Here is a 23,768-nt window from a genome sequence, read left to right as displayed (position 1 = left end):
CATGTACAGAAGAAAAGGGATATTTCAGCTTTCTACCAGCTACCTTGAACATACTTCACGTTTAATTTCACCCTGTTGCCACAGGCACTGTGTTGTTATGACAGCTGATCTGCCATTGAATAGCTGTAAAGGAAAATCAACAAAGGATCGCTTCAGCGATTTTCAGTGCAATTTATTGGAGCTTGTATCTTGAGGCTGCTGCCGCCTGTCGGGGTAATGACACATGATGGGTGATTAAAGTGCAAGTCCCTAAATCAAAGCTGTGCCAATGGTCTGAAGAGGCAGAAAACAGCATTCAGACCCTGTTCATTTCTCATAGTGGGAGGACCTCATTAGGGAAAAAATGGGCTGTTTTACTAACAAGAGAAAGTGCTTGTGTCTAGGGAGAATTTTCATGTTTCCAAGATTTACTGTAGTTTTCATACAGCATCTTCTAGACTGTGCACTTAATGAAAATAAATAAGTAATTAAAACAGATAGAGAGCGTTACAGTCTATCACCACTGACTTGGAATTTAAACTGAGCTGTACTGTAGTTCATTCACATCCTTGTATTTAACACAGTTTTTGCCTTTGTTTGACAAGATATAGGTGGTGAAAGAGAGAGCTGCCTGCCATGAGGGTAAGGGCAAAGGCAGGCAAGGGCAGCTCACCAGCTCATGAGAAAGGACACTTTGGAATACAAGAGTAGTTTCAGCTCACTGAAATTATTTTTGGTTTTCTTTCCCTTTACCTTACTCTTTCATTCTGAGGAGATATGCAAGTAATCCAGCTAGAGATTGTTACCAATTTTGGCCAGATTTATCCATTGGACAAAAGTGCACTCTACCTGAGATAACCGCAAAATAAGCATGAAGAAGCAAATAAACTTAAAAGCTTTTGTTTAAAGATGGCAGAATGTCAGGAGAAGAAAACGATAAAACAGAGTACACAATCAGACCATGGAACTTTGTTTTGTTTTGTCACAGAAAGCACTATTTACAGACCATGGGATTGTGAAAAAAATGGAGCAAAGACAGATTAAGAAATATCAAAATAACTGGGCACAGGTGAATTTGACATAATGTGATTGCTGTTCTTCCTAGAAGCATTTTTTGAAGGTGTTGGAGATGGTGATTTTTATCTTCCTTTACAACATATCATGGATAATCTATCTCAGAAAATGCAGAACAGGCAATGCCACCCTTATTGACATCTTGTGGGATATATACATTTTTAATGAGATATTGGACATAAACAAAAGGCCAGCATCTATGCAAAAGTGCTATTCTTTTCATACACAAGGAAAAGTAGCAATCGGACAGATCTCAACATTACTATATTTTCAATAAGGAATTATTTTCCTAAAGACTAAAATGAGCATTTAGAGGCAGGCACCCTGGTGAGCAAAGCACAGTGAGTTCTCCATCATAGTTTGTGGGCTTTACTGCAGGTGTTTCGGCAATGCAGGCTCATTTGATTTGCCATAGGGGAAGTGTGCCTTTACCCTGCCCAGATAAAGTTTCAGAAGAAATCAGGCATAGACTTCTACCCATTTTAATAAAAAAATGATGCAGTGATTCAGCCATGCAGTGGAACAACTGTTAGCCGGCAGTGGAGGAAACAGCTTCACTAGATTCAGAATCTCCCTTCATAATAATATTTTGCGTATATTTGTGTTTATAACTATTATTATCTTTTATTTCTTTTGCAGTAGTCACTAGCTATGTGATTTGGGCCTCTTTGTTTCAAGATCTACCTGAAGATGGAGAGAAACAAGTCTTGCCTGGTTAACATGGACAAGATGTGCTATAGAGGAGTTGGGCAGCAGAGGCACAGGGTGGTGAATTACAGCAGTCAAGACCCAGAGTAGCTGCAGGAACAGGGCTCTGGGCTCTAACAGTGTGACCAGTCTCCCTTTCCCCAACAGCCTCTTCTTCTGTTTTTCCACTCTCTCTTGTTGTAGATAACAATTTTTAAAGGGTTTTTTTTGTTTTGTTTTGTTGTTTTTTGGTTTTGGTTTTTTTTTTTTTTTTTTAATGTTTAAGGGGTGAAACTTAGCACTAAAACTATTAGCTGGGATTAGTATGTTCCTGATGGAAGGAGGTGTGGGTCTGACTGATGGTTTTAGGTTTATGTATTAAACACATATAACGCAAATATTTAAGAAGCATATTTGAGACGAAAGTGAATGAAGCAATTCTGTTTTCATGGCAGACAGGATTTGCTGGAAATGTTTTGGTGATCAGATTAAAACTTCTCAGGCTTCACACTGACATGAAAATAAATGATAGATTTAAGAAGGGGCAGGGCTAACATGACAGCCTTCAACAGATTATTTACATAGGAACATACATACCTTAATGAAAGCTTACTTTTCAGGAGGGATTTTTTTCACAATCCCGTTCTATCATGTTATATATAGCCTCTAAAGTGGAATTAAGAAGTGTGACATTTATTCAGATGAAGGCAGGCAGGCAGTCCATTTTAAGCAGACATCTCTTCCCTTGTGACTCCCAGGCAACCTTTAAACAATTGCAGTTCTTCCCTTCATGTTAAAGGCTCATTATCCTTTATAGAAATTCTTTAGAAGTCTTCTCATCCCAAGCACCAGGCGTCATTTCTCAAGTCATCACTAGATTCCTTATTCCAGATCTCTCTCATAATTTTCTAACATTGTATGTGTTAGTGATTAAGGAATTCAAGAATTACTTACCCTTGGTTCAGAAGAATAGAAGAAGAGAAAAAAATCACTGATCATGATTTTTAGGTCCATTTCTTGAAAAGAAAGGGAGAAGGATAATAGCTGCTAAGTAAAGATTCTCTGCTTTCATGGCTGCCATTCTAGCCCTGTGGTTCTTGATTCATCATTGACTCTGCCAGCTCTTTCTTTTCACATTTCTGTTAGCATTCCTGAAGCTTCTTTCTTTTCCTCTCGTTTTTTTCGTTGTACTCTCCCCTCATACAATCTCCCTTCAATCCAGAAGTTGGACCAGCTTCTCTAATGTGAAGGTATCATGCAACAAACACTGAGGCACTAAATAAATTTGTATCTGGAATTACTGCCATTTCACTCTTAGCATGAAGATTCTTGTTAAGCAAAACAAGTTGGTTTATGGCTTGAGCAGGCTTTTCACTATGAAAAAGTCTGTCAATTTTAGAGGTAGCAAGTCACAGAAGTATATTAGGTCAATGTTTATTCTGTCCACTTCTGAACTAGCAAAACAAAAATTTGTCTACCCTCTTTTGAGATCAAATGTCAATAGCTTTTCTGTTTAGATACAGGTGACACTGGAAATTCTGCAAGAGTAAAGCATCCAGTCTCATTTAAGAGATTTGTCACACGATCTGTGAAAGGCAAAAATTTATCCAGCAGTGTTACTAACAGAGTAGGTGGAAACTTTTATCAAACACGAAGAAGAATCATCTGTGCATTTATCCAGCAGTGTTACTAACAGAGTAGGTGGAAACTTTTATCAAACACGAAGAAGAATCATCTGTGCATAAAGTTCACAGTGATGCTATCAATGGTTAGCATCTGCACACGTGAGTTATCTGTAGTAAAGGGACAGTTAAGAAGTGAAGAAGGTGGCTATAAAGGGACTGCTGCCATGTCTTTCTTTCTGAGAGGCAGTCCAGTCTCACAATCAGTGACTAAATCCATCTAAGGCACTCTAGTTTTTTTCCCAGGTGATTTGAGCTACTGCTCATGAACAACTCACATATAGACTGAAGGAAGGGGGAAAGCCAATTTGTCACAAGGAAGCCACAACAAAATGTACTGATGTTAGTCTTTGTTTATGTTTTGGAAGGCTGTGTCTTACTTACCAACTTTGTCACCCAGAAACGACTGCCTGGGCCAGGCCTCACCTTCTTCCTCTGATTAAAGAAGGCATTTACTGTGACCTTGTGGAGCAGGATCAACTGATTAAGAACACTGTGAATTTCATGGAGGAAGCTTGAGGTCTTTATCTAGTAGTAGGTCTATACCTGGGGACTAGGGTCCAGAAACTTGTTGGTCTTGTTTGGGACAGGGAAAAGGAGCCAGAATAACCACAAAGAAAAAGAAAACAACAAATTACAAGGTACGGTACTAGAGAGAATAAAGCCAGGTCCATGCCCTCACTTTGGAGTCACTCCCCCTGACCAGGTACAAGTATTATGTGCCATAACCATGCCACCAGAACAGGGGACCCAGCTATACCTAAAGCCCATCATGGCACACTTCCTCAAAACAGCCTGTCCTTAATGTGTACTTGATTTAAGCTAAAGCTATGCCTCCTCTATGCATGCACCAACATGTTAACGGTGTTTGTTCTAACGGCCATGCTGGGAGCAGTATGTGTGTTAGTGTGGATGTGTGAGGGTGTACAGACGTGCTTGCTTGCTATCTCAGAGCTGGAGGGGTTTTCATTAGATTCAAACAGCAACTGACTCTCCAGGGAAGCTCCTGCTCTTATTTGATAAGGGATGCTCTTTTATCACACATGAAACTGCATGCAGTGATCAGACAGGCAGTGTGCATAGCTGCCAACCAGAGGAAAGATGTTTTTCTGCAGCATATTACAGCAGTGCATCACTACTGCAGTTGAAGTTTGGCCCAAAAATGGCCAGTTATGGAAACCACAGGAGCTGGAACTTCTACTGATCCACAGAAAAAGTATGCATTTAATATATTTGCTTTAGAGGTTGGGATATCATGTTTTTTTTTTTTTTTTTTTTTTTTCAGAAGATGAAGCCACTATGGTAAATCAGAGTGAAGAGGACATCTGAGGTACCGGGGCTTGCAAATCTAACAAAGTTGACACTCTTCTTTTTAAAGAACTTAGTTATTAATTTTCTGACATTATAACAAGCAACACCCATAAATATAAACATTAATGATTTAAAGTATAGCCTTGTAGTGGAGAATAAGTTGGATTTTCCTTCCTTTCAGAAAAAAAATAATCTTTCTACCTTGAAGGGCAAATCTTTTTCAAGCTAATTGACATCTCAGAACTTCAAAGTACTCAGTCAGTCTTCAAAAATCCTACAAACATGAAAGTGCATGTCTTAGTGACCTCCTTCAATACTGGTCTAAGGTCAACATCCAGGAACATTTGGCATGCTAAAGTGTCAATAGTCTTTTTTCTATAGTGACAAATTATCTTTACAGCTTTTTTTTTTTTTTTTCATAATATTTCCTCTATATTGTCAACTATGTTCTTTGAAGGAGTTATAGCTAACATGCACCTAAAAGCTGGATTGCTTTTGTCTCTTGTGCCTAGGAAGCACAGACAGGTTGAGGTTGTGTACACACTAGATTCAGCAGAATTAGATGTTTTTCCAAAAGTTACCTGTCAGTGGCTAAGTCAAAATGACTGCTGTGGCTGTATCTATAATATCTTACAGTATGCTATAGCATCTTGTGGTATCTACTGTAATTGTACCTATAATATCTATGGTATCTTGTAAATTGTTTAAGGGACTTTTAAATCCATATTTTCTTCAACTTCTGAGATTTGTAACAGTTGCTGTGGGTATTTCTCCTTTGTTATTGTTTTTTTACCCTTGACCAAAGAATCTTCTTTCTCCCCTTTCATTATTCATCTGTAGCTCATAGACATGATGCAAATTTTTGAAATGAGATGTTATCCTTTGCATTTTTAAGTACCCTTTTCTCCCTCTACAAAAAATGATTTTTATTAACCATACTAACTTCTAGGTGCTACCACATGCAGCTGAATACCAACATTAAACTAAAATCAACAAAAACAACCTCTCCGTCCCTCCCCACCTCCCCTTCCTTCAAAGTAAGGATGCAGTAGACATGTCTTTTTCACTGGCATGGCAATGGTAATATCTGGATCACAGAGAAGTGGTTTAGTTCTTACTTTTAACAGTGAGGTACATGGACTTGCTGACGTCTGCTCCCACATCATTGCTGACCTTGCAGAGGTAGTATCCACTGTCTTCTTCCAGAACATGTTTAATCAGCAAGGAGCCATTTGTGAGAAGCTGGATACGACCGTTCAATGCAATAGGCTGGAACTGAGGAACACCGGCACCTAAAGCAAGACCCCCGCAGAAATAGGTTAGGTAGGAAAGAGAGCATTTCAGGTTTTTTTGGTTTGTTTGGTTTTTTTTTTTGTTTGTTTGTTTTTTTTTTTTTTTTTGTTTTGTTTTGTTTTTTTGTTTTTTTAATAAGGCAGAAACTATAGCTTCTTGTTCTTAGAGACTCAATTAAATTAAAATACAAATGGCTTCTCACATCATCAGAACAAATGGAAAGGTTCTTTGCCAAAATTAAATTAATTACATGGAAAGAAGAAAGACTTTTGGAATGTAGTAGTAGCAATAATTTGTCCCTGTTAAAGGCAAAGGGGCAAAAGGAGCACAAAGCAAGAGTGGAAGAACCAGAAAGGGGGAGACAGAAAATGAAGATTTTCAGACCGCTCATGGGTAAAAAGGCACATTTGTTGTACATTTAAAGGCTGATAAATTATTGACAATTACAGCTGAACAGTCATACAAGTATGTATCCCTAATGCACGCACCAAATGAATTTCTTATGACTAAAAGGGATGTCTGTTGTAGTAAATATGGCATACTCAAGGGACCTTTAGGACTTTGTTTACAAAACTCTGGGTAATGTGGAAAACCACATCAGTGACAGTGTTGCTTGTTTCCTCCTACAGCTGACTGACTGATGACACATAAAATCTCTGTTCTGCCATATCTGTAGCCAGTACTTATTTAGGCTGTTAAAAAGAAAAAAAAAATACAGAAAGAAACAAAAAGCTGAGACCACTAATCAGGCATGAGGTGTCATGTTTGGTGGTAATGTAAAACTGGAATGTCCGTAAAAAGACAGGAAGCCAAAAATTTCTGTATCAACTGTGGCTTTAAGAAAGAACGTACTTTTCCTTGGAAATAAGATGCTAGGCGATTTAGGGAATAGGGAACAAGATATTGCCATGCTGTCAGCATGCTGTACTGTCCAGAGGCCCACCACAAGTTCAGGTTCCTTCAGCATTAGGGACTCTCTGAATGTATATTAAGATATGCTTCTTGTAACAAAGGGTTCTAGAACCTACTCTGGCAGCAGGAGATGGAATGTTTCAGGGAAATCATAAAGTAGTCTTCTTCAATGGAATTCTCTTATATCACTTCCTGTACACAAAGTTACAGGATCTGTCAGCGTTAATTACTATATGCAGTTGGCTGAGTCAGCCCAGGAGGAAATACAATGAATAAATATTATTGGGAGTGATGTAGTATAAAATAGCGAGCTAAAACAACCTATGAATACAACATCTAGAATATTAAAAAAGATCAGACATGCAGAATAAGAATCCTTCTAGTCTTAAAAGAGTTTGCTTTGGGCACTTACAGTTACACTGAAAGTCTGGTGACTGATACTATGAACTTAGAAAAGTTAAAGGGATAATGTTTTCACAAAAATCAGTTGCCACTGTTGATTTTTCAACTGTTTTAGTCACATGCATATCCTACTTCCATCTCTGTCTATTTTTTTTTTTCTTTAATAAGTCATTTTTCCTGTCATTTAGTTTGAAGGAACATTTATGCTTCACTAACTCTACCTGTCTGCAACTGATTGCTCAAGTAGATAGATGCAAGCAGTCACTTCTTATATTTCTTCACATGAAAAATTCTGGGAACAACTGGTGTTCACGAAAGGGAAAGGACTGATGCTCCTGAAGATAGATACAACTGGGCAAAATTTCACATAACAGTTTGGAAAGGCTTCCTACTCTTCACACACACTTTTACTGCTATTACAGAAAAAGTCCTTCCTGAGCAGTGAGAGCAGCATATCACACATAACTGCATGAATGAATCTGCAAGAGGACTACATGCTCATGAATCACAGAACTGCAGACTGGTTGAGGTTGGAAGGGTCCCCAGGAGGTCATGTGGTCCAGCCCTTTTGCTCAAGCAGGGCCACCTAAAGCCGATCGCCCAGGACCATGTCCAGATGGCTTTTGAGTATCTCCAAAGATGAGATTCCACTCCGGGCAACCTGTGCCAGTGCTCAGTCAACCTCACAATAAAAAAGTGTTTCCTTATACTCAGAAGGAACATTCCTGTGTTACAGTGTGTGCCCATTGCCTCTTCAAGTCTAAAGGACTTAAAACAACAGATTCTTGCTGATTATGGGGTGTCTGTATTGACCACTGTCATTATTCTCTAGAGACAGCAAGTCCGTTTCCATTATCTTTCTATCCCAGTACAAAAAAATGAACCCTCTTTTTCCATTTTTCACTGACACAAAAAGCCAATGACACTAACTCACCTGCAGGTGTACAGACGGACTTTCTACTCTGTTGTGGTACCTACAGATAATCTACGATCTGATTGCTTTACTCCTGCTGGCCTCACCTCAGTAATTTCAGAACTTGGCATAAACCTTGCTCACAAACCAATTATATAATGTGTCTTTTTAAAGGGAGATGTAACATATAACCTATAGACCTGTATAGCACCTTAGTTAGACTACGTATTGAAATTCCAGTCATTCATTAGCAAAAGGCAGGCTTTTGTAAAAATACTGACCTTTTCACCTAGAGTTATTTTGGCAAAAAAAATTAGCAGTTTGAGGGCTTTGCCTATATCACATATCTACTAAAACTTTCTTTGACTTATAAACTTCGGAACTGTTAAAAGAAAACCTTCAATACAGTCACTTGATGGTAGAGTGTCACTAAAGTCAAACCATTATCACTTTCTCCTTTATTAAGATGGGCTGCTTATCTCTTCACAGTTAATTACAACTCAGGTAGCTTGGCTTGGCCTCCTCCTTCAGCACACAAACACAACAAAACAGAATTACTTCTTTGTGATCTATATTCACAATTAAAAACCCATATATCACTGAGATTAATGGAATGTGGAGCTTTGCACACTTCTTGCCACAAACCAAAATTTATCAATAAAAACAAAAATCGTCTTTAAGATGAACATTTTTCTTCCCTCACCCTTTTTCTTCAAATATAATTTGGAATTAAGACCTAAGGAAACCAAAAATTACATGAAGAATTACATAAGGATTTATTCTCTACAGCATCTAGTTTTGATTTTTAAAGAGTTAACTCATTTAGAGTAGATACAGTTTGGAGAGTTTGTTTTCTTGCTAAAACCTACCAGAAGACAACTGGCCAGAAGACGCAATGTAGCAGGCAGCACATTTTAATTAAAAAGCATTCGATTTCCTATGGTTATTGAGGGTCAAGTGGGGCCAGTTTTAATGCTCAGTTACATGAGAAGAAAATGTTAAAGCATTATGTAAAGCGCATACTGAATTACTGCTTATGCTAATGCTACCTGACCTTTCTTCTTTGCTGCAAAGATATGATTGGCCACGTTATAAATTTTGAAGGGGGAAAAAAAATCAGCCAACTGCTGCCAGTGAACCTTGTTCTAGGGTTGTTTCAATTAAAGCAGTATCTCTTTCCTCTCAGCTGTCCATTTCATAACTCATCCTGTGAGGCCATAGCTAATACAAGCACACATTCACAGCTCCAGGACGTCTCCAAGGCAGACCAAAAGTCTATCTAGCTCAGCCTTGGGTCTATGACAATGGCCAGCACTACGTGCTTAGGGAAATGAAATAAGAATAGTATAAACATGACTGATACTTCCCTTATTACACCCTGTCAGCCTCTGACAATATGAAGATTAAACCAGTAAGTTACAGGTGAGTAAGCTGTTACTAAATCAAAATTAATATGTCCCCAGTGATTACTGGAGAAATCCTACCTTTTGAGTACTTCCAGACAATGGTGGGAACAGGATAACCCTCTGCCGAGCAGTTGAGAATTACAGCTTTTCCATAGATCCCATCCTGGTCGCTGGGCTGAACCACAAACCTAGGTGGCACTGCGGGAGGAAGCAAAAGGAGCCATGAGAATCTGTGCAACATTCCAGGTAGCTGAAAACGGCAGACCGGTCAAATAAGGAGGCATAACACTTCAGAGAGGAAAGCAAAAATTAAGAACAGCTTTTTGATGATCCACTTATGCAACAAAGTTGGGTTTACATGATTATTTACTTTCTGTACACAATCTCAATGTATTTCTTGCCAGGCACAATAAAAACACTGACCTTTATAGGATACAAAAGTAAGTTAATAAAAATCTCTCCATAGGAGAGGTTGTAAAATGGAGTAACAGATAAATCATGCAGTCATGATCAGAAAAATAAATGCTTTCTAGCAAAGGCAGAGGTTTGACAGATGTCTAAGAACAACTTACATTTTCTGTGTTTGTTTTTTATAACAGTGGACTAGTAAGCTTTAGAAAAATAATTAAATTACGTAGCATAAATAATCTTTAAAAACAATGCCTTTAATAGCACCCAAATCACTTCATATTAAAATGAGGGTGTTTGAACGGTAAATCCTGATAGTACTTTTCTTCCCAAACAGCCATGGAAAAGTTCAACACAAGTTGCTTGCAGTTAGTTGAAGAGGAGAAGTCTTTCTGGAATAGATGTATGTGGATCAATGTATACATATTATCAGATCTATTCTAAGGTAGCACAAAACCACTGCAGTGAGTCTTCCAGACACAGGCAAGTACACATCTGTTTATACATAAATAAAATAAGAACTGCTTGTCTCAAGGAAAAGCTCTACATGTTCCAAATACAGATATACAGTGAATAAAACAACTTGAGACAATGCTAGACCTATAGTTTATCATGAAGGCCTGATACTAAATGTCAAAGTCTCAATAAAACCTGCACATTTGACAAACATTTGAAAGTAAAGCTGAAAACTGTGAAGAATGTTGAAAGACCCACAAAAGTTAATGGATATTAAAGGTGCTTAATGGTTGTATTAATGTCAGTTAAGGTCATGGATTTTCATTGCCCTCCTTTTCTTTGGTTCAGAACATGAAGAAGTAAATACCTGACAAAAAAAAGGTAAATTATTTGTGTCCTTATCCCACATGTTATTCTTTTTGCCATTTCTTACAGTGCTACAGAGAAAATGTAAGAAGGTGACTGAGCCTGTAATGTATTTTTTTCCTCTTAAATCAAGTACAGCAACACATTCAGATCTAATGTAGTGAAGGAGAAATCCTAATAGTTCCTTGCTTTCCTCATCCCACCACAGCATATGCACACCAGGACACACACACAACCTCATGGATTCACAACTCCGCAGGCCCAGCCAGTGCAAACTTTGAAAGTTGGTGGAGACAGAACAAATGGCCCAACCATCCCTTCTTGCTCTGACCCAAACCACCATCAGACCTCACCACCTGCCTCTCCAGAAGTGCCAGACATGAAGAAAGGAAGTATGGGAGAAGGCTATAGCATGAGGAAATGTAAGGCAGCACAGAAGGGAATCATCAGTATAGTGCCTATTTGCCCTGGGACCTGAAACAGCAATTTATGTCCATGAATATAGTACTAATTATACATCAGAAAAACCATGAAACGGAAGCACAGCAGAAGCACCAATGCTATATATGTTACTTGAATTTTTTTTCAGTATGAACACTCTCATAGTTTATGCAAATAGTACCAGACATTATACCAGAAAGCCTCAAGTTTTCCTTAAGGAAAAACATGAGCTGCCAGTGTTGGTATGTACAAGACTGCTAAAAGTTGAAGGTATCTAGACATACTCTCTCCAGGTTCAGAGAACTCTCCTCACAATGTCTTGAGTCTTCCTCCCTGAGACTCTCCTCCGACTTTCTCTTTCAACCTTCATAGATACAACTGGTTTTTAAAAGAGGAGAAAAATCTTCTGGAGAAGAAACAATCCACTTAACTGGACCTTTTGCTCACTGGATCCTATAGCTATAATGCAAAGCTGTTTATTGCCTAACTATGTACAAAGAAGTTCCACTGCTGTTTGGAATGTGGCTAGAAGAAACAGAAGGAACTAACAGCGATAGAGGCAGTAGACACTTTTGTACTAGGAGATATATTTACTGTTGTCAAAAGTTTCAGCTTTCCAAACAGCTTCCACACTAACAACCATATATAGTATGTTATGTTAATTCATGATAGGTAAGCATCAAACATGAAATCCCAGCAACAGCACCTCTGGGAAATCACCCACCCTTTTCTAATTATCTACTCAGAGAAGACATTTGCTTCAGTAGCTCTTTTCTCACTGTTCTGTGTTCATTTTATCACCAAACACAAAAGGAGTCCCAAATACTTATTTTCCAAAGCAGGTGAAAAGTACAATTAGTTGAACAAATATATTTGATTTTAGATGTCTCAGCACAGTGACATCATCTTGTTTCACCTCAGTAACTGTAAGTAAATTTGTATTCAAAACTTCTGAAAAATCAATTACAAGATGCTTATCCACTGACCAAAAGACAAAATCACCTCAGCTGTATCAGTCTTACAGGTAGCAAATGATGCAGTGGAGTGACGGATACTTAAAAAGCACAAAGAGTAAAATGTCTTTTAAAATCTCTCTTACAATACAAAACTTCTGTAACTTCTTTGTTCTGTTTCCCTTCTATCTGAAAAAAATTTCTTTATATTCTTCATTTGCTGTGAATAACACTGGCCAGAAGTGTTAATTTTTCAGGAGATAATTTATTATATTAAATGGGTAGGCATATCCAAAAAGTTCTGGAAAAGCTAAGCAAGATTAACTAGTATGGAATAAAGGCAATCAGCCTTTAAAATACTATTTGCATTAAAGTTATCTGTTAAAATAATCTTTTTGTCTAATCCTTTTGGGCATATATAGAAAAAAAATGGATAGATATCAATGTAAATGTTGTTTAAGCATTTCTATGGAAATGTATCCTTCCACATCTTTAATAAACTCATGAAGATATTCTTGATGTATTGTGCCTTTAATGCTGACAAGCTCTGAACAGGGCTTTTTATCATATTGATTTCACTGTATTTAGGGTATATATAAAACATAAGTTATTGCTCAGATATTCTTGGTATTCTCATTTTTAATCATTACTTTCAATACGGAATGGTATCAGAATGGTAACTGTGGAAATCAAATTTTGCCATATAAACTCTGGAATTTATGATTAGCAATCGTACAGTTTCCTTGTACTGCTCCATAAACAAAGCATGTTTCAACCTTACTTGGCAAAAACTCTGCCTACATCCAGTAATAGAAACAATTTCTATATTCAAGAAAGCTTTGGCCAAAAACGCCAACTGTTGCTCTGATTCTGAAGACACGAACCCTTGACACTTAGTCTTAAGATTGCCAATAGAAATCAGAAAAGCTGCTACAGTGAAACAAAATTACCCATTCAATGACCTTTCAATTGTTTCTGTATTGCTGTCTAGGTGAAACCACAGGATTTTTCTTCTTATAGAAATGATTAAAAAGTAAACAGAGGAGACCTTCACATTTTTCTTCCTCACTGATAGTTTGCTTCTCAATTTTATTTCAAATAAACAACTTGTTCAGTGCTATGTGCTACAATATTTTGGAAGACAATGCAGTTTACTTTATCTAGATTTTGATATTTAGCCTTAGATTATAAAGTTACATTCACTTTTTCATTATCTTTGAGGAATTCATTAGCCCTTAAAGAAAATTTGCTTAGTAAGTCTTCAACTAAGTTAATTTGTCTGATATGTTTAAGCAGAGTTAATGGAGAAAAGAAAGCAATTAGTTCCCCTCCTCTCTCTTTAGTCATAAAGGTTTGGACTTCCTCTGCCTCTTTAGAAGTAGAACACTATGAAATAGTTCACAAATATGATTGAACAGTTTTACTTTTATTATTACCCTTGTTTCAGCAGCACAGTCTCTTGAGCCCATAAAGGAGGGCATTTAAAACTGCTTTGACAGTGAGTTTCTGTTAGGCTCTCTCATTAAATGCAGCCCACGGATCTGTGATGGGAAATGAGCTGTTGAATTGTTTAGTGTAAGAGCAATAAGTCGACAGATGCAAACTATTTAATGGCTGAACTCAAAGGACCTAAAAAAGGTGTTTTCAGTCAATATTATGACTAGCAGTCTCGGGCTCTCACAAAGGGAAAACAAAGGATAAGAGCAATCGGAATAGGATGTTGAAGATAACAGGAATGTCTTAGTGTTATTTTAAGGGAAGAAAAATGCCTTCATTATCTCCTTGTGTGAAATAATCCTGATGATAAAATATGAGTTGGTACCCTAAGAAGATACAACTTACCAGTGTCATCACTGTTTGCAATGATAGACTACAAGCTACTAACTAAAATCAATTTATGAATGTGTGCTAACATTCCCTGATTTAATTTTGCTTTCTGTAAATCCCAGAACCCTTTTTGACTGTGCTTTATGCCAGGGACCTGATGACAAACTTGCACACTACTTCCTGAACTTCAAATCTATGCAAGTGCTTCTGGCCCCCAGGTACCACGATTAGTACATCACACTGCAGAGCAATTCTGAAGGCTCCTAACACGAGTTCCTCTGGTGGGCTACTGGAGTGAGTTAAGAAATAATCTATGACATTGGCCCAGAATACAATGTTTCATTTTTACATGGAATATTTGTACTTTACATTTAGATCATACTGTCAAAATGATGGAAGAAATTTAATCAGCCAAAGCAACCATTGATGTATTAATGAATGAGATCATTAAACACTGTACTTTAGCAAAGATGAACAGTTATTAAATTTGGTCATTGGACCTAAGGGGTCGATTTAGATGGTTTAGTGAAATCATTTGCTATGCAGTTCAAGAAAAAAGATGTACTTTTGCAAAATGAGACAGTGCCTAGTGGTTTGTGTTGATCAGGTTTGTCTAATGAGAGCATTAAATAGGAAGTGAATCATTCAAGAGTAATCTTCAAAGCTGCAGTATAAACACCAGCAAAGAAAGGAAATGCATTTTGACACCAGCTGCGACAATAAATCTTCTCTCCCTGCTTTTCTATCAGAAACTACATTTGCTGCATCACATGAGCACTGCCATCAAACATCAGAAAGCAGACAGATACTCACTTCTTATCTGGAAGATTCAAGGCTCAGGGACTCCTCATTGGGTGCCTAACTACCTAATGATATTCAACATGCCTGGCAAGTGCAAAATGAAAATACATTTACACTTAATGCACTAAATACATTAAGGGGGCTTATTAGGTATTTAAAGCCCCTATCTCAATTTTAACTTATGATGTGTTCACTAACAGGTATTATTAAATCATGATTTATGCACCTGCTGCTATCTCTCTTTCTGGCAGTATCTGAAAAATTTTGAACACATAGTATATTTATGAACTTTTTCTTTTTGGTTATCCAATTAAAAACTTTTTCACTGTTTTTTATTTCATAATTACTTCATTTCCATTTTAGGAAACCCTACAGAAATTAATAATACATGATAAAGTGTATATAGATTTTTAATCACTCTTTAGAAGACAGACTTAATGAGTAAATCTTTAATTAGTTCTGCATGATGATATAAATAGTTGACATAGAAGATATTTTCCTAATTTCTGTGGATGACTTTCATGTCAGGATCCTATTCTTTCCTTTTTCTTAATAGCTTGCCTAGCAAACCAAGAGTGCAACAAGAAATATCATCAAATCAAAATAATAATGATTTATGAGTTTTTGAGAAACCTTTCTAGCTCGCACATTTTGATGCATTTCCAGAGGAACTGCATGCTGGGATCTGGTGGGGCACAAGATTTTGAGAAGGAAAGATCTGTTTTCACTCACCTGGACTGCCTATCTGCAGTCCCTAGATGCAGTGAGGGTAGTAGGCTTCTCCCAGTGACTAATTAATGAGCTTTTCAAAGATATTCCAGGACTAATCAAGCCTGATTTTCTGTGGATTTGTATTTCACACTTGAGTACAGACTCCAGTTGAAACATTTATTGTGTTTGCACAAGGGCTTGCCTGAGTAGATTCTCTGGTGTATAGTATTACACTTAGTAGAGGTGTTTCTAATCAATCACCTCTTTTCATTAGGCTTTTGGGATTTCAGCTCTACTGGAGGCATTTTCTCCTCTCTTGATTTGTCCGAAATTGGCCAATAAATTGTGAAGAGAAGTACTGACAGATCTATGTCCAGACTGTGTGACTGTCTCATTTCCAGGTCTTCACCGAGAAACCCTTGTCAGAGAGAACTGAGATTTCCTTAAGATCTTCTTACCCAGGGCTGCACAGCTGCTCAAAAGCTTCTTCCTCTCATTTTCTTTCTCTGAACAGGCACCTTCCATCTCCTATGTGATGCTCTGCAAGAAAGCTCTGTGGAAGCTGGTCACCTTCCTCTGATATTTAAGGCAGGGAAAATCCAGCCTTGCTGGCCAGGTATTTTTAGAACTCCTTATCGCCACTTTATTGATTTTATAGAGCACAAAATAATGGGAACAGCAATAAAGATTTACCATAAGGTACCCACAGATTTTAAGAGACAAGTGCTTGTTTTTCTTTTGCCATGTAATATTCCTGGTAAAATGGCATTGAAACTTAGATATGAAAAATAAAGTATTCAGGAAGAATATAGGAAATTTATTTAACAGACTTAAAACTTAACAGAAAAATACGAATGCTAAAAACCAGCAGATACATGTGATCTGACATAGAAAATATTGAGCAAAAATATCTCAGGTTCTAAAGCCAAAGAATTTATGTGGCTGAATGGATTCTGCAGAAGTTTGTGTAATAACCAGTAGTCCAAATATAGCAACAAGCAGCTGGCCTGTGTTTCTTCATTCATTTTAGGAATGGACTGGATTTAGATTCTACTTCTAAGTCTATCCATGTACTGTAAAATAATATGGACTCCCACTTACTTTGGAAACATGATAGCCTTCATTGGTTTTAGGTCTACTTTTAAAATTAATACAAGGACAGTATAGATAAGGGAAAATGAACTTTGTGGGACACAGTCATATTTCCCTTTATTTTCATCTCCCATTCACTGTTTACTCTTATATCAAAATGCACAAACTTCACATAAATAAGATATTCCCAGAACACAGCTCCTGACATTTAGGAAAGCCGTCATTTAAATTTAAAGCACACTGCTGAGAAACCATCACACAGTATGGATTATAAACAAGAGGAGTTAAAACACCATTTCTTCTCCCTTTATTTGAAGAAAAAACACTTAGTTGATTTAGAAAAACATTATGTTTCAGTTATACGGCGGTTATGAACAAGAAGATGAGGAGCGGTCGGAAAGCTTGGAGAAAAAACAGACAGCAAGAAAGTAAGTCTTTACTTAAATGTGTATAGGTCAGGTTGGGTGCAGAAGAGTAGTGACCAACCATGACTCTCTGATGGCTTTTTGTCTTCTGATCTATGTGGAACGAGACAGCTGAAGCAGTTCAATATGAGGGAAAGGGGTCAGGCCAGAGTTTTAGCAGACAATTCAGGTCAAACAAGATATTATATTTTCCCCTTTCCCTCTGAGTGAGAACTTTTTTCCCAGATGCATATGCAAAACTGATTATTACCTTTTAAATTGACATAGAGAGAGAAGAGAGGAGAGAGGCTTAAAGGAGGCTGTTGCGGAGCACTAACTGGGCAGAAAGATAAGCAAGAGAGGAAAAATTAAGTAGCTCTTGTAACCTAAAAAGTTGCAGGACTAGGACTCCAGAAAGCTGCTCCAGGTCTCTGGGTAAAACAGAGTGGAAAGCTACCCTCTATCATGCCCATGGGTTTATAAGGACACCCTGTAGGCAGATGCACCAAATAGTTGTCATCCCACCAGAAGCCAGAGCCCTCATCACAAGGTGCAATTAGAACAGCAGCACACAAGGGGAAAACGGAGGTGTGAGAGGGGTGTGAGAGCAGGCTCCCCAGAACTCCTCCTTCCCAAGGAGGGAAAACTAATTAATGCCAAAAAAGGCAGCAAGAGGCAGACGTGTCCAGGGAGCAGAGATCAGGCCAGTCAGGGCTTGCCAGAAGAGGAATACTAGCATAAAAAAACCCATAAGCGTACACATTCCATAAGTGGAAAACTAGGGAATAATCCATTCAGGATAGTCCTAGGACAGTGGGAAGATTTAACTTAAAAGGAAGAGTTGTTCAGAAGAGTTGTTCAAATGAGTTTTTAAGGGGGGAAAAAGCCTGGAAAAGATGGCAAAAGCTTCTGAGTGGTAAACTTACAGAATGGAATATAAAAAGTAGTGATCTGCAACAGGCAGAACTAGTTACTTGCCAGATTGCAAGAAGAAGATGGTGGAGATGGAAGAGTATAACATTCCTATTCCTTAAAAAAATAAAATTTAAAACACTGAAAAACTTCCAGAAAGAAAAGGAAGCAATTTGTTTTTGTTGAAGTTTTGCACAGTAATCACAAAGCATAATCTCTAGGTAACTTGGATAAGGTGTCACTTGAAAGGCAAAAGCTGTTGAAGGCGAGGTATCTCTCTGAAAGGTCTTTTCTGCATAAAATATTTCCTTACTGAAACTATATTTACATCTATTTCAAGGCAAAATGTTGTGAAGTCAGCATGAGCAAATGAATCATGCTAATTGCATAATAAACAAAAATAAAGAAAAGAACAACATGGTAACAGGAGAGTCTTTTCCCCATGAAGTCAACATCAATGTTTTTCTTTTTTACTGACATAGTGTTATATGAGAGACTGATCTAAATAAAAAGTGGGGATAAACAGACTAAAACAATAACATAGAGGAATTTGATACCATTTCAAAGGCTTGATCCCAGTGAATGGGCTTGTACCTCACAAAATTTTTCAGAAGTCAGTCTTGTGTCCCCCATCTACCCTGTGCACTCCAGGGTTTTTGGTTAGTTTCAAGACTTTTAGACAGAAAAGTCTTATTAGTTTCTGTGCTTCATTGCTTTGTGTGCTTTCTGTTATGAAGAGATGGATTACCATATTTTCCTCTTTTTTATACTTCCCATCAAACAGATGTCATTACAAAATACTGATGAATTCAGCTTAATTGGTGCCCTTCAAACTAATTACATCTACTTACCTCTCACGATTAATTGGCTTTGGTGCTCCACAGCTGCTGCATCATTTCTAGCTATACAGGTATAATTCCCGTTGTGCATCAGCGAAAGATTAGAAATCCTTAGGGAGCTAGTGAAATCGATGTTGTCAATCGTCACCCCGAGGCTGGCTGGGATCGGCCTGCCATCCTTCTGCCAGGTGATTGTGATGGGCAAATCCCCGGAGACCACCACACAGGGAATGAAGACCCGCTGCCCAATGGAGAACCGCGGGAACTCAAAAGGCTGAATGAAAGGCGGAACTGAAACAAAAGAGAAAAGAGGAGCTATTGTAGTTATGGTCTCATTTCTGCAAATAACAGAATGGAACAGATGTACAGTGATGGATATGTAAAATCAACACCTTTGACAGCCATAGAGCATCGTTTAGCTAAAAAAATCTCATCTTTTGCAAATACCTTTTGTTTCTTGACTACCCAGTGCATAAGCAGAGATCACAAGCAGTGAAATACCTGGCTTCTAGAGACACCAGACACCACTGGCAGATTCCTGCAAGAGTACTGAGCACCTCTTCAAGAAATCACACTGCTGGCTTGTGACTCTCCAGGTCTTTCAGCAGTGACACTGCCTGGACAGTCCAGGAAGAGCTCAGCAGCTTTCAAGGTCTGGTGCAAGGCTCTTACTTAGGCTTATGGGATAAACCTGGAAGAGGCTTCAGCTTTGCTTCTGGGATGTGATGAAAGGGAGTGTAAGCTTCTCTGATTGCTCAGGGCTCTTATTAGTGTTTCAAGTCACAATTCTCTATAAGATTGGGTAGAGGTATGAAGTGAAAGGTATATACAGTACTTGTAGGACAACAAATTAAGTTAAAACTGATTTCTAAACAGAGCAACAGTACAAGCTGGTGCTTAATTTCTGCTGAACATATTTTGCTCAGCAAATCTTTTTTTTTTTTTTTTTTTTTTTCACTTATTATTCTGTGGTGGAACCAAAAAAACGTGAAAGAAATTCTCTAATTTTCTATCATAGGAAAGACTTCCACTTCCTAATAAACACGTTGTTTTCAGAGATTTTTAATAAAAACAAAGGAAACAGTGGGTTGGATTCTATAAACAAAGCAAGAATTAATGGGGGTGCCTCACTTTCTCCAGGTTGTGTTAGTAACATTTACTAACAGTTTGGTAAATTGAGACTCAAATACCTACCCAGATGAAGGAACTGAAATCTTCTCTCCTTCTCAGGGGAGCACTCTAACAGCAAGGGCATTGATCTAAGATAGGTTTCTATCAATCACTCCTGAAAAGACTATAAAACCAACTTTGCAAACAGTACTCAAATACTCATTTATCAAAAGAGAATGTTCCTGGAGGTTATGTATAGGATATAGGAGTGCATTTTCCTATTCTTGCCTTAGAGATTGCTTATATATACACTCTGTAGTACATTTGAACATCTTTAACAGGAAAGATTGAAGGATACCCACAGAAGAACATTTATACTGCTGTATATTAGCTAGCTTCAGAAGAAAATGCAGTTGGTGGCTTTATCTAATTGTATTTCTTTTGTCCTTTCTCCCTTCGGCAAATCTAAGGCTGTGTTTTCCGCAGAACTGAACCAGGAAAGATGCAGAAAAACTCTTCAAAGTGGTTGCAATGTATGTCAGCCCACTGACTTCCGCAGCAGTATCTTTCTTCTCTGCCAGTGTCCTATTTCTGGGATGCAAGGATGGGTATTTGTGACCATAACTATCTTGTCTCAAAGCATTTCTTTCAATCTTTGAATATGTTGGCTGCTCCTTCATCAGGAGTAAGGAAGTTTATCACTAAGAAAGCGATACCAACCCCCCCGAAGGGCTAAGGCATTGTTCAAAGGCGTGTTCACGTGTTTGTGTACATGCATATCATGGTGCAAGAGGTTGACACAAATCAGATATTGACTCCACTGTTGCCAGCATTTCTGTGACACCATTTGATGAGGAGAAAATACGACTGTGTGCAGCTGCCACCGAGAGGTAACATCAGGTGCAGGGAAACACAACTCGTCCTTACATGCTTTTCCTGACTTCTGAGAACTGACTTGGTTTGCTCTCTGCGGTTGTGAGAAGTGCCACTGCAATCAATTTTTCTCACATGCTGTAATGCCTTTTCCTGACTGCCATCTCTCAAATCACTAAAACCTGTCCTGTTGTGTTTTGAAAATCTGGTAGATCAGGCATACAGAAAAAAAGAAACTCAGTATAAATCACTGTGTTTATTTGAACTCTGAGCACTGGAAATTAACTGCTTTTTCACTTGGGGACCTCGTGTCACAAAGTGAGGCAAAGTCTGCCTGCCTCTTCTAATTACCTTAGCACAGCTAACACGCTCATATAGATATTTCAGATTCTTCGTATATCAGCAGGAAAAGGCCAAATTTCTCTTAGCGTTTATTGACAAGAAGTTTATAATATAAGTGGGAAAGAGAAATTTCTAGAATGAGACTGTCAAAAGGTTTTGACATAACTTTTCCTCTTGATGAGTGCTAAATGCCAAGTGCCCCCCTTACTGTGTTGACTAGGATGTATCTGCCCCAAACCCTTCCCTTAGTCTCAGGCATCATTCTTGAAAGATATGCAAAATTCACAACAGGGTGGCAAACTGCTTGTGTATTTTCTGCTGAGTATGTAACAAATCTGCACCAATCTTTCACGGACAAAATGATATCACAAATCAGACAACATATTGCTCAAGGATTATTATGTGCATCTTCACTCTCCATCTCCCTGATGAAGAAAACAGGGAGCAAGATCATTAGGTCACATAGAAGTATTTTTCAGAAAATATTGATTTGCAAGGCTGCATTTACCAACCCTAAAATTTAAGTAGCAGCCTGCAGAGCACTTCAGAAATCGGCTAAAATATTTATAGACAGTACATTTCCCCCCTACTCAGGTTTTTAAGATACAGAGGAAACCAACAGTTATTTCTGCTTCATAAAATATAATGTATATTCAACCTGCAGCAGCTTGCAGTCCTGACAAGAAGCTTATTTTTAAAACCAGTGTGTAATTTAAAATCAGTACTTAAAAAAAGTAAATAGTCTAGTGATAACTTTGAAGTATTGAAGAATGTTTTTCAGCTACAGTATTTACTAGTTTGGGCTGATAAAGGCAGTTCCTGGTGACCCAACATAACAGATAAATTTTCTTCCTGCTAGTTTATAGAAGGAAACAATCACAAAAAATCACTTATTAAAAACATAGAATAAAGCATACCTGAAGTCAGGTGAATAATTTCTGAACTACAAAAGCTACCATATCTATCTGTCTATCTATCTATCTATCTATCTATCTATCTATCTATCTATCTATCTATCTATCTATCTATCTATCTATCTATCTATCTATCTATTTATCTATCTACCTACCTACCTATCTATCTATCTATCTCTGCAGTAAAAAGTTGATATATATCCTTGACAGAAGAAAATATCAAGCTTGTCTAACCAGCATGTGGTCTATTTTTTTTTTTTGTAAATTAAAGCTGTACCATTGTCAAACAGCACTAAAAAAAAAATGAGGGATGTATACTACTTTGAGAGAGAAAAGTTACAGTAGGAGAGATGTATTCAAAATGTGTTTAAAATACTTCAAAGTGTGTTGAAGAATTTTTTCTCCCCTATACATAGCTTTATTTTGACCATTCTTCAGAGCTTGTGTTTTACTACTTTGTTAAATTATGCTATTTTAAATTTAAGATGATACATGTTAACTATATAGAGGTCTGTATGCTTATGTGTGCTTGTGTACATGGAAGGGATGTTTCTTCCTCTACCCACAACAGGCAAAAGAGTGAAAATCTCTGCTTCATGCAATGAAGTGCAATGTCTTGGGAATGCTTTATTGATGAGTACTTGAATTAAGTGTCTATTTAGGAAGAGGATCATGGGCCAGCCTCATTAGTGCTAATGCAAGAAGATTTAAATTATTTTTTTATGCCCTAGCACGGTCTTCTGTACCTCTGGGAGATTACTGTAAAGGAGGGCAAGGAGGGCTTCCACGCTGCTCTCCATTAGCAGAGGAACATCCTTAATTTCTTGCCCTCTGTTCCATGAGGGTTATGTTGGAAGAAACTGCTGAGATGATTCACTAAAACAGAGTATCCTGCAGATAGTCTGTCTCTTGCAGCAGCCTTGTGAACATGGTGTTCCTCTCCTGTGGCTCTGCATAGTAAAATTAAAGTCATCCTCTGCTTTACCATTATAAATGGTTCCCTAATGGATTTTTGTGCAACAACAGTGTTGCAGGAGCTGTGCCCACAATATAAAATACCTTTGGCAATGAATACACACAACATGGGTCCATTGGCTGATGCAAAGTAATAACCAAACTACATACCCTCTTAAGGCAGTAGAGTAGATTTCATGCACTGGGAGTGCAAAAGCCAGAACTCTTTCGTCTCTGCAAAAACCCTAGCCACAGTCTAGTCATTTGTAAGTTTTCTCAGCCATCCATTGTTCCTCCTAAACAACCCCGTCCCTTGTGGGTGATGGTCTGAGCAATTATAAACAGTCACTGAAGCACTGGATTTTTCTGCTTCTTTCTTGTATGTATTGAGCCTTATCACTAGGACACGTCATTCATCAAACTATCTGTTAATGGCATTTACTGAGCAGAGCCTCAGACCTTGCTCCTTCCTTGTGTGCTAATGTATCCTGTCTTGAAAAGAGGGAACACCATTATATTATTGGGGCCTTTCTAAAGGTATGCAATGGAAAAAAAAAAAAAAAAAGAAAAAGATCAAACCTCATCCCTGTAATTCTTCTGCTGTTGCACAACATATACTTCTACTTTTAGGTTTATTAGTTACCAAATTACTGTGGTGCTCATTTCCCAGGGGATCTTATGAGAAAAACCTCATGCTTTGCCTTAG

At 37.8% G+C, this 23,768-nt stretch overlaps 1 protein-coding gene across 3 annotated transcripts in view; it reads right to left on the bottom strand.

Moving 5' to 3' along the window:
- Positions 1 to 23,768, bottom strand: part of DSCAM (DS cell adhesion molecule) — a 469,478-nt gene that overhangs the window by 139,433 nt on the left and 306,277 nt on the right. For all 3 annotated transcript variants that reach the window (XM_042788317.1, XM_042788318.1, XM_033011398.2), the window contains 3 exons: positions 18,882 to 19,160; positions 9,738 to 9,857; positions 5,852 to 6,025 (listed from right to left, as the gene is read on the bottom strand). In XM_042788317.1, the coding sequence (XP_042644251.1) occupies positions 5,852 to 6,025; positions 9,738 to 9,857; positions 18,882 to 19,160 (573 nt within the window). The remainder of the gene's footprint in view (positions 1 to 5,851; positions 6,026 to 9,737; positions 9,858 to 18,881; positions 19,161 to 23,768) is intronic.

This window comes from Tyto alba, unplaced genomic scaffold (genome assembly GCF_018691265.1).
Source record: "Tyto alba isolate M040663 unplaced genomic scaffold, T.alba_DEE_v4.0 Super-Scaffold_14, whole genome shotgun sequence".
NCBI classification, from domain to species: domain Eukaryota; kingdom Metazoa; phylum Chordata; class Aves; order Strigiformes; family Tytonidae; genus Tyto; species Tyto alba.
The sequence above is the reverse complement of the archived record's forward strand: the minus strand, read 5'-3'. Positions and strand labels throughout refer to the sequence as shown.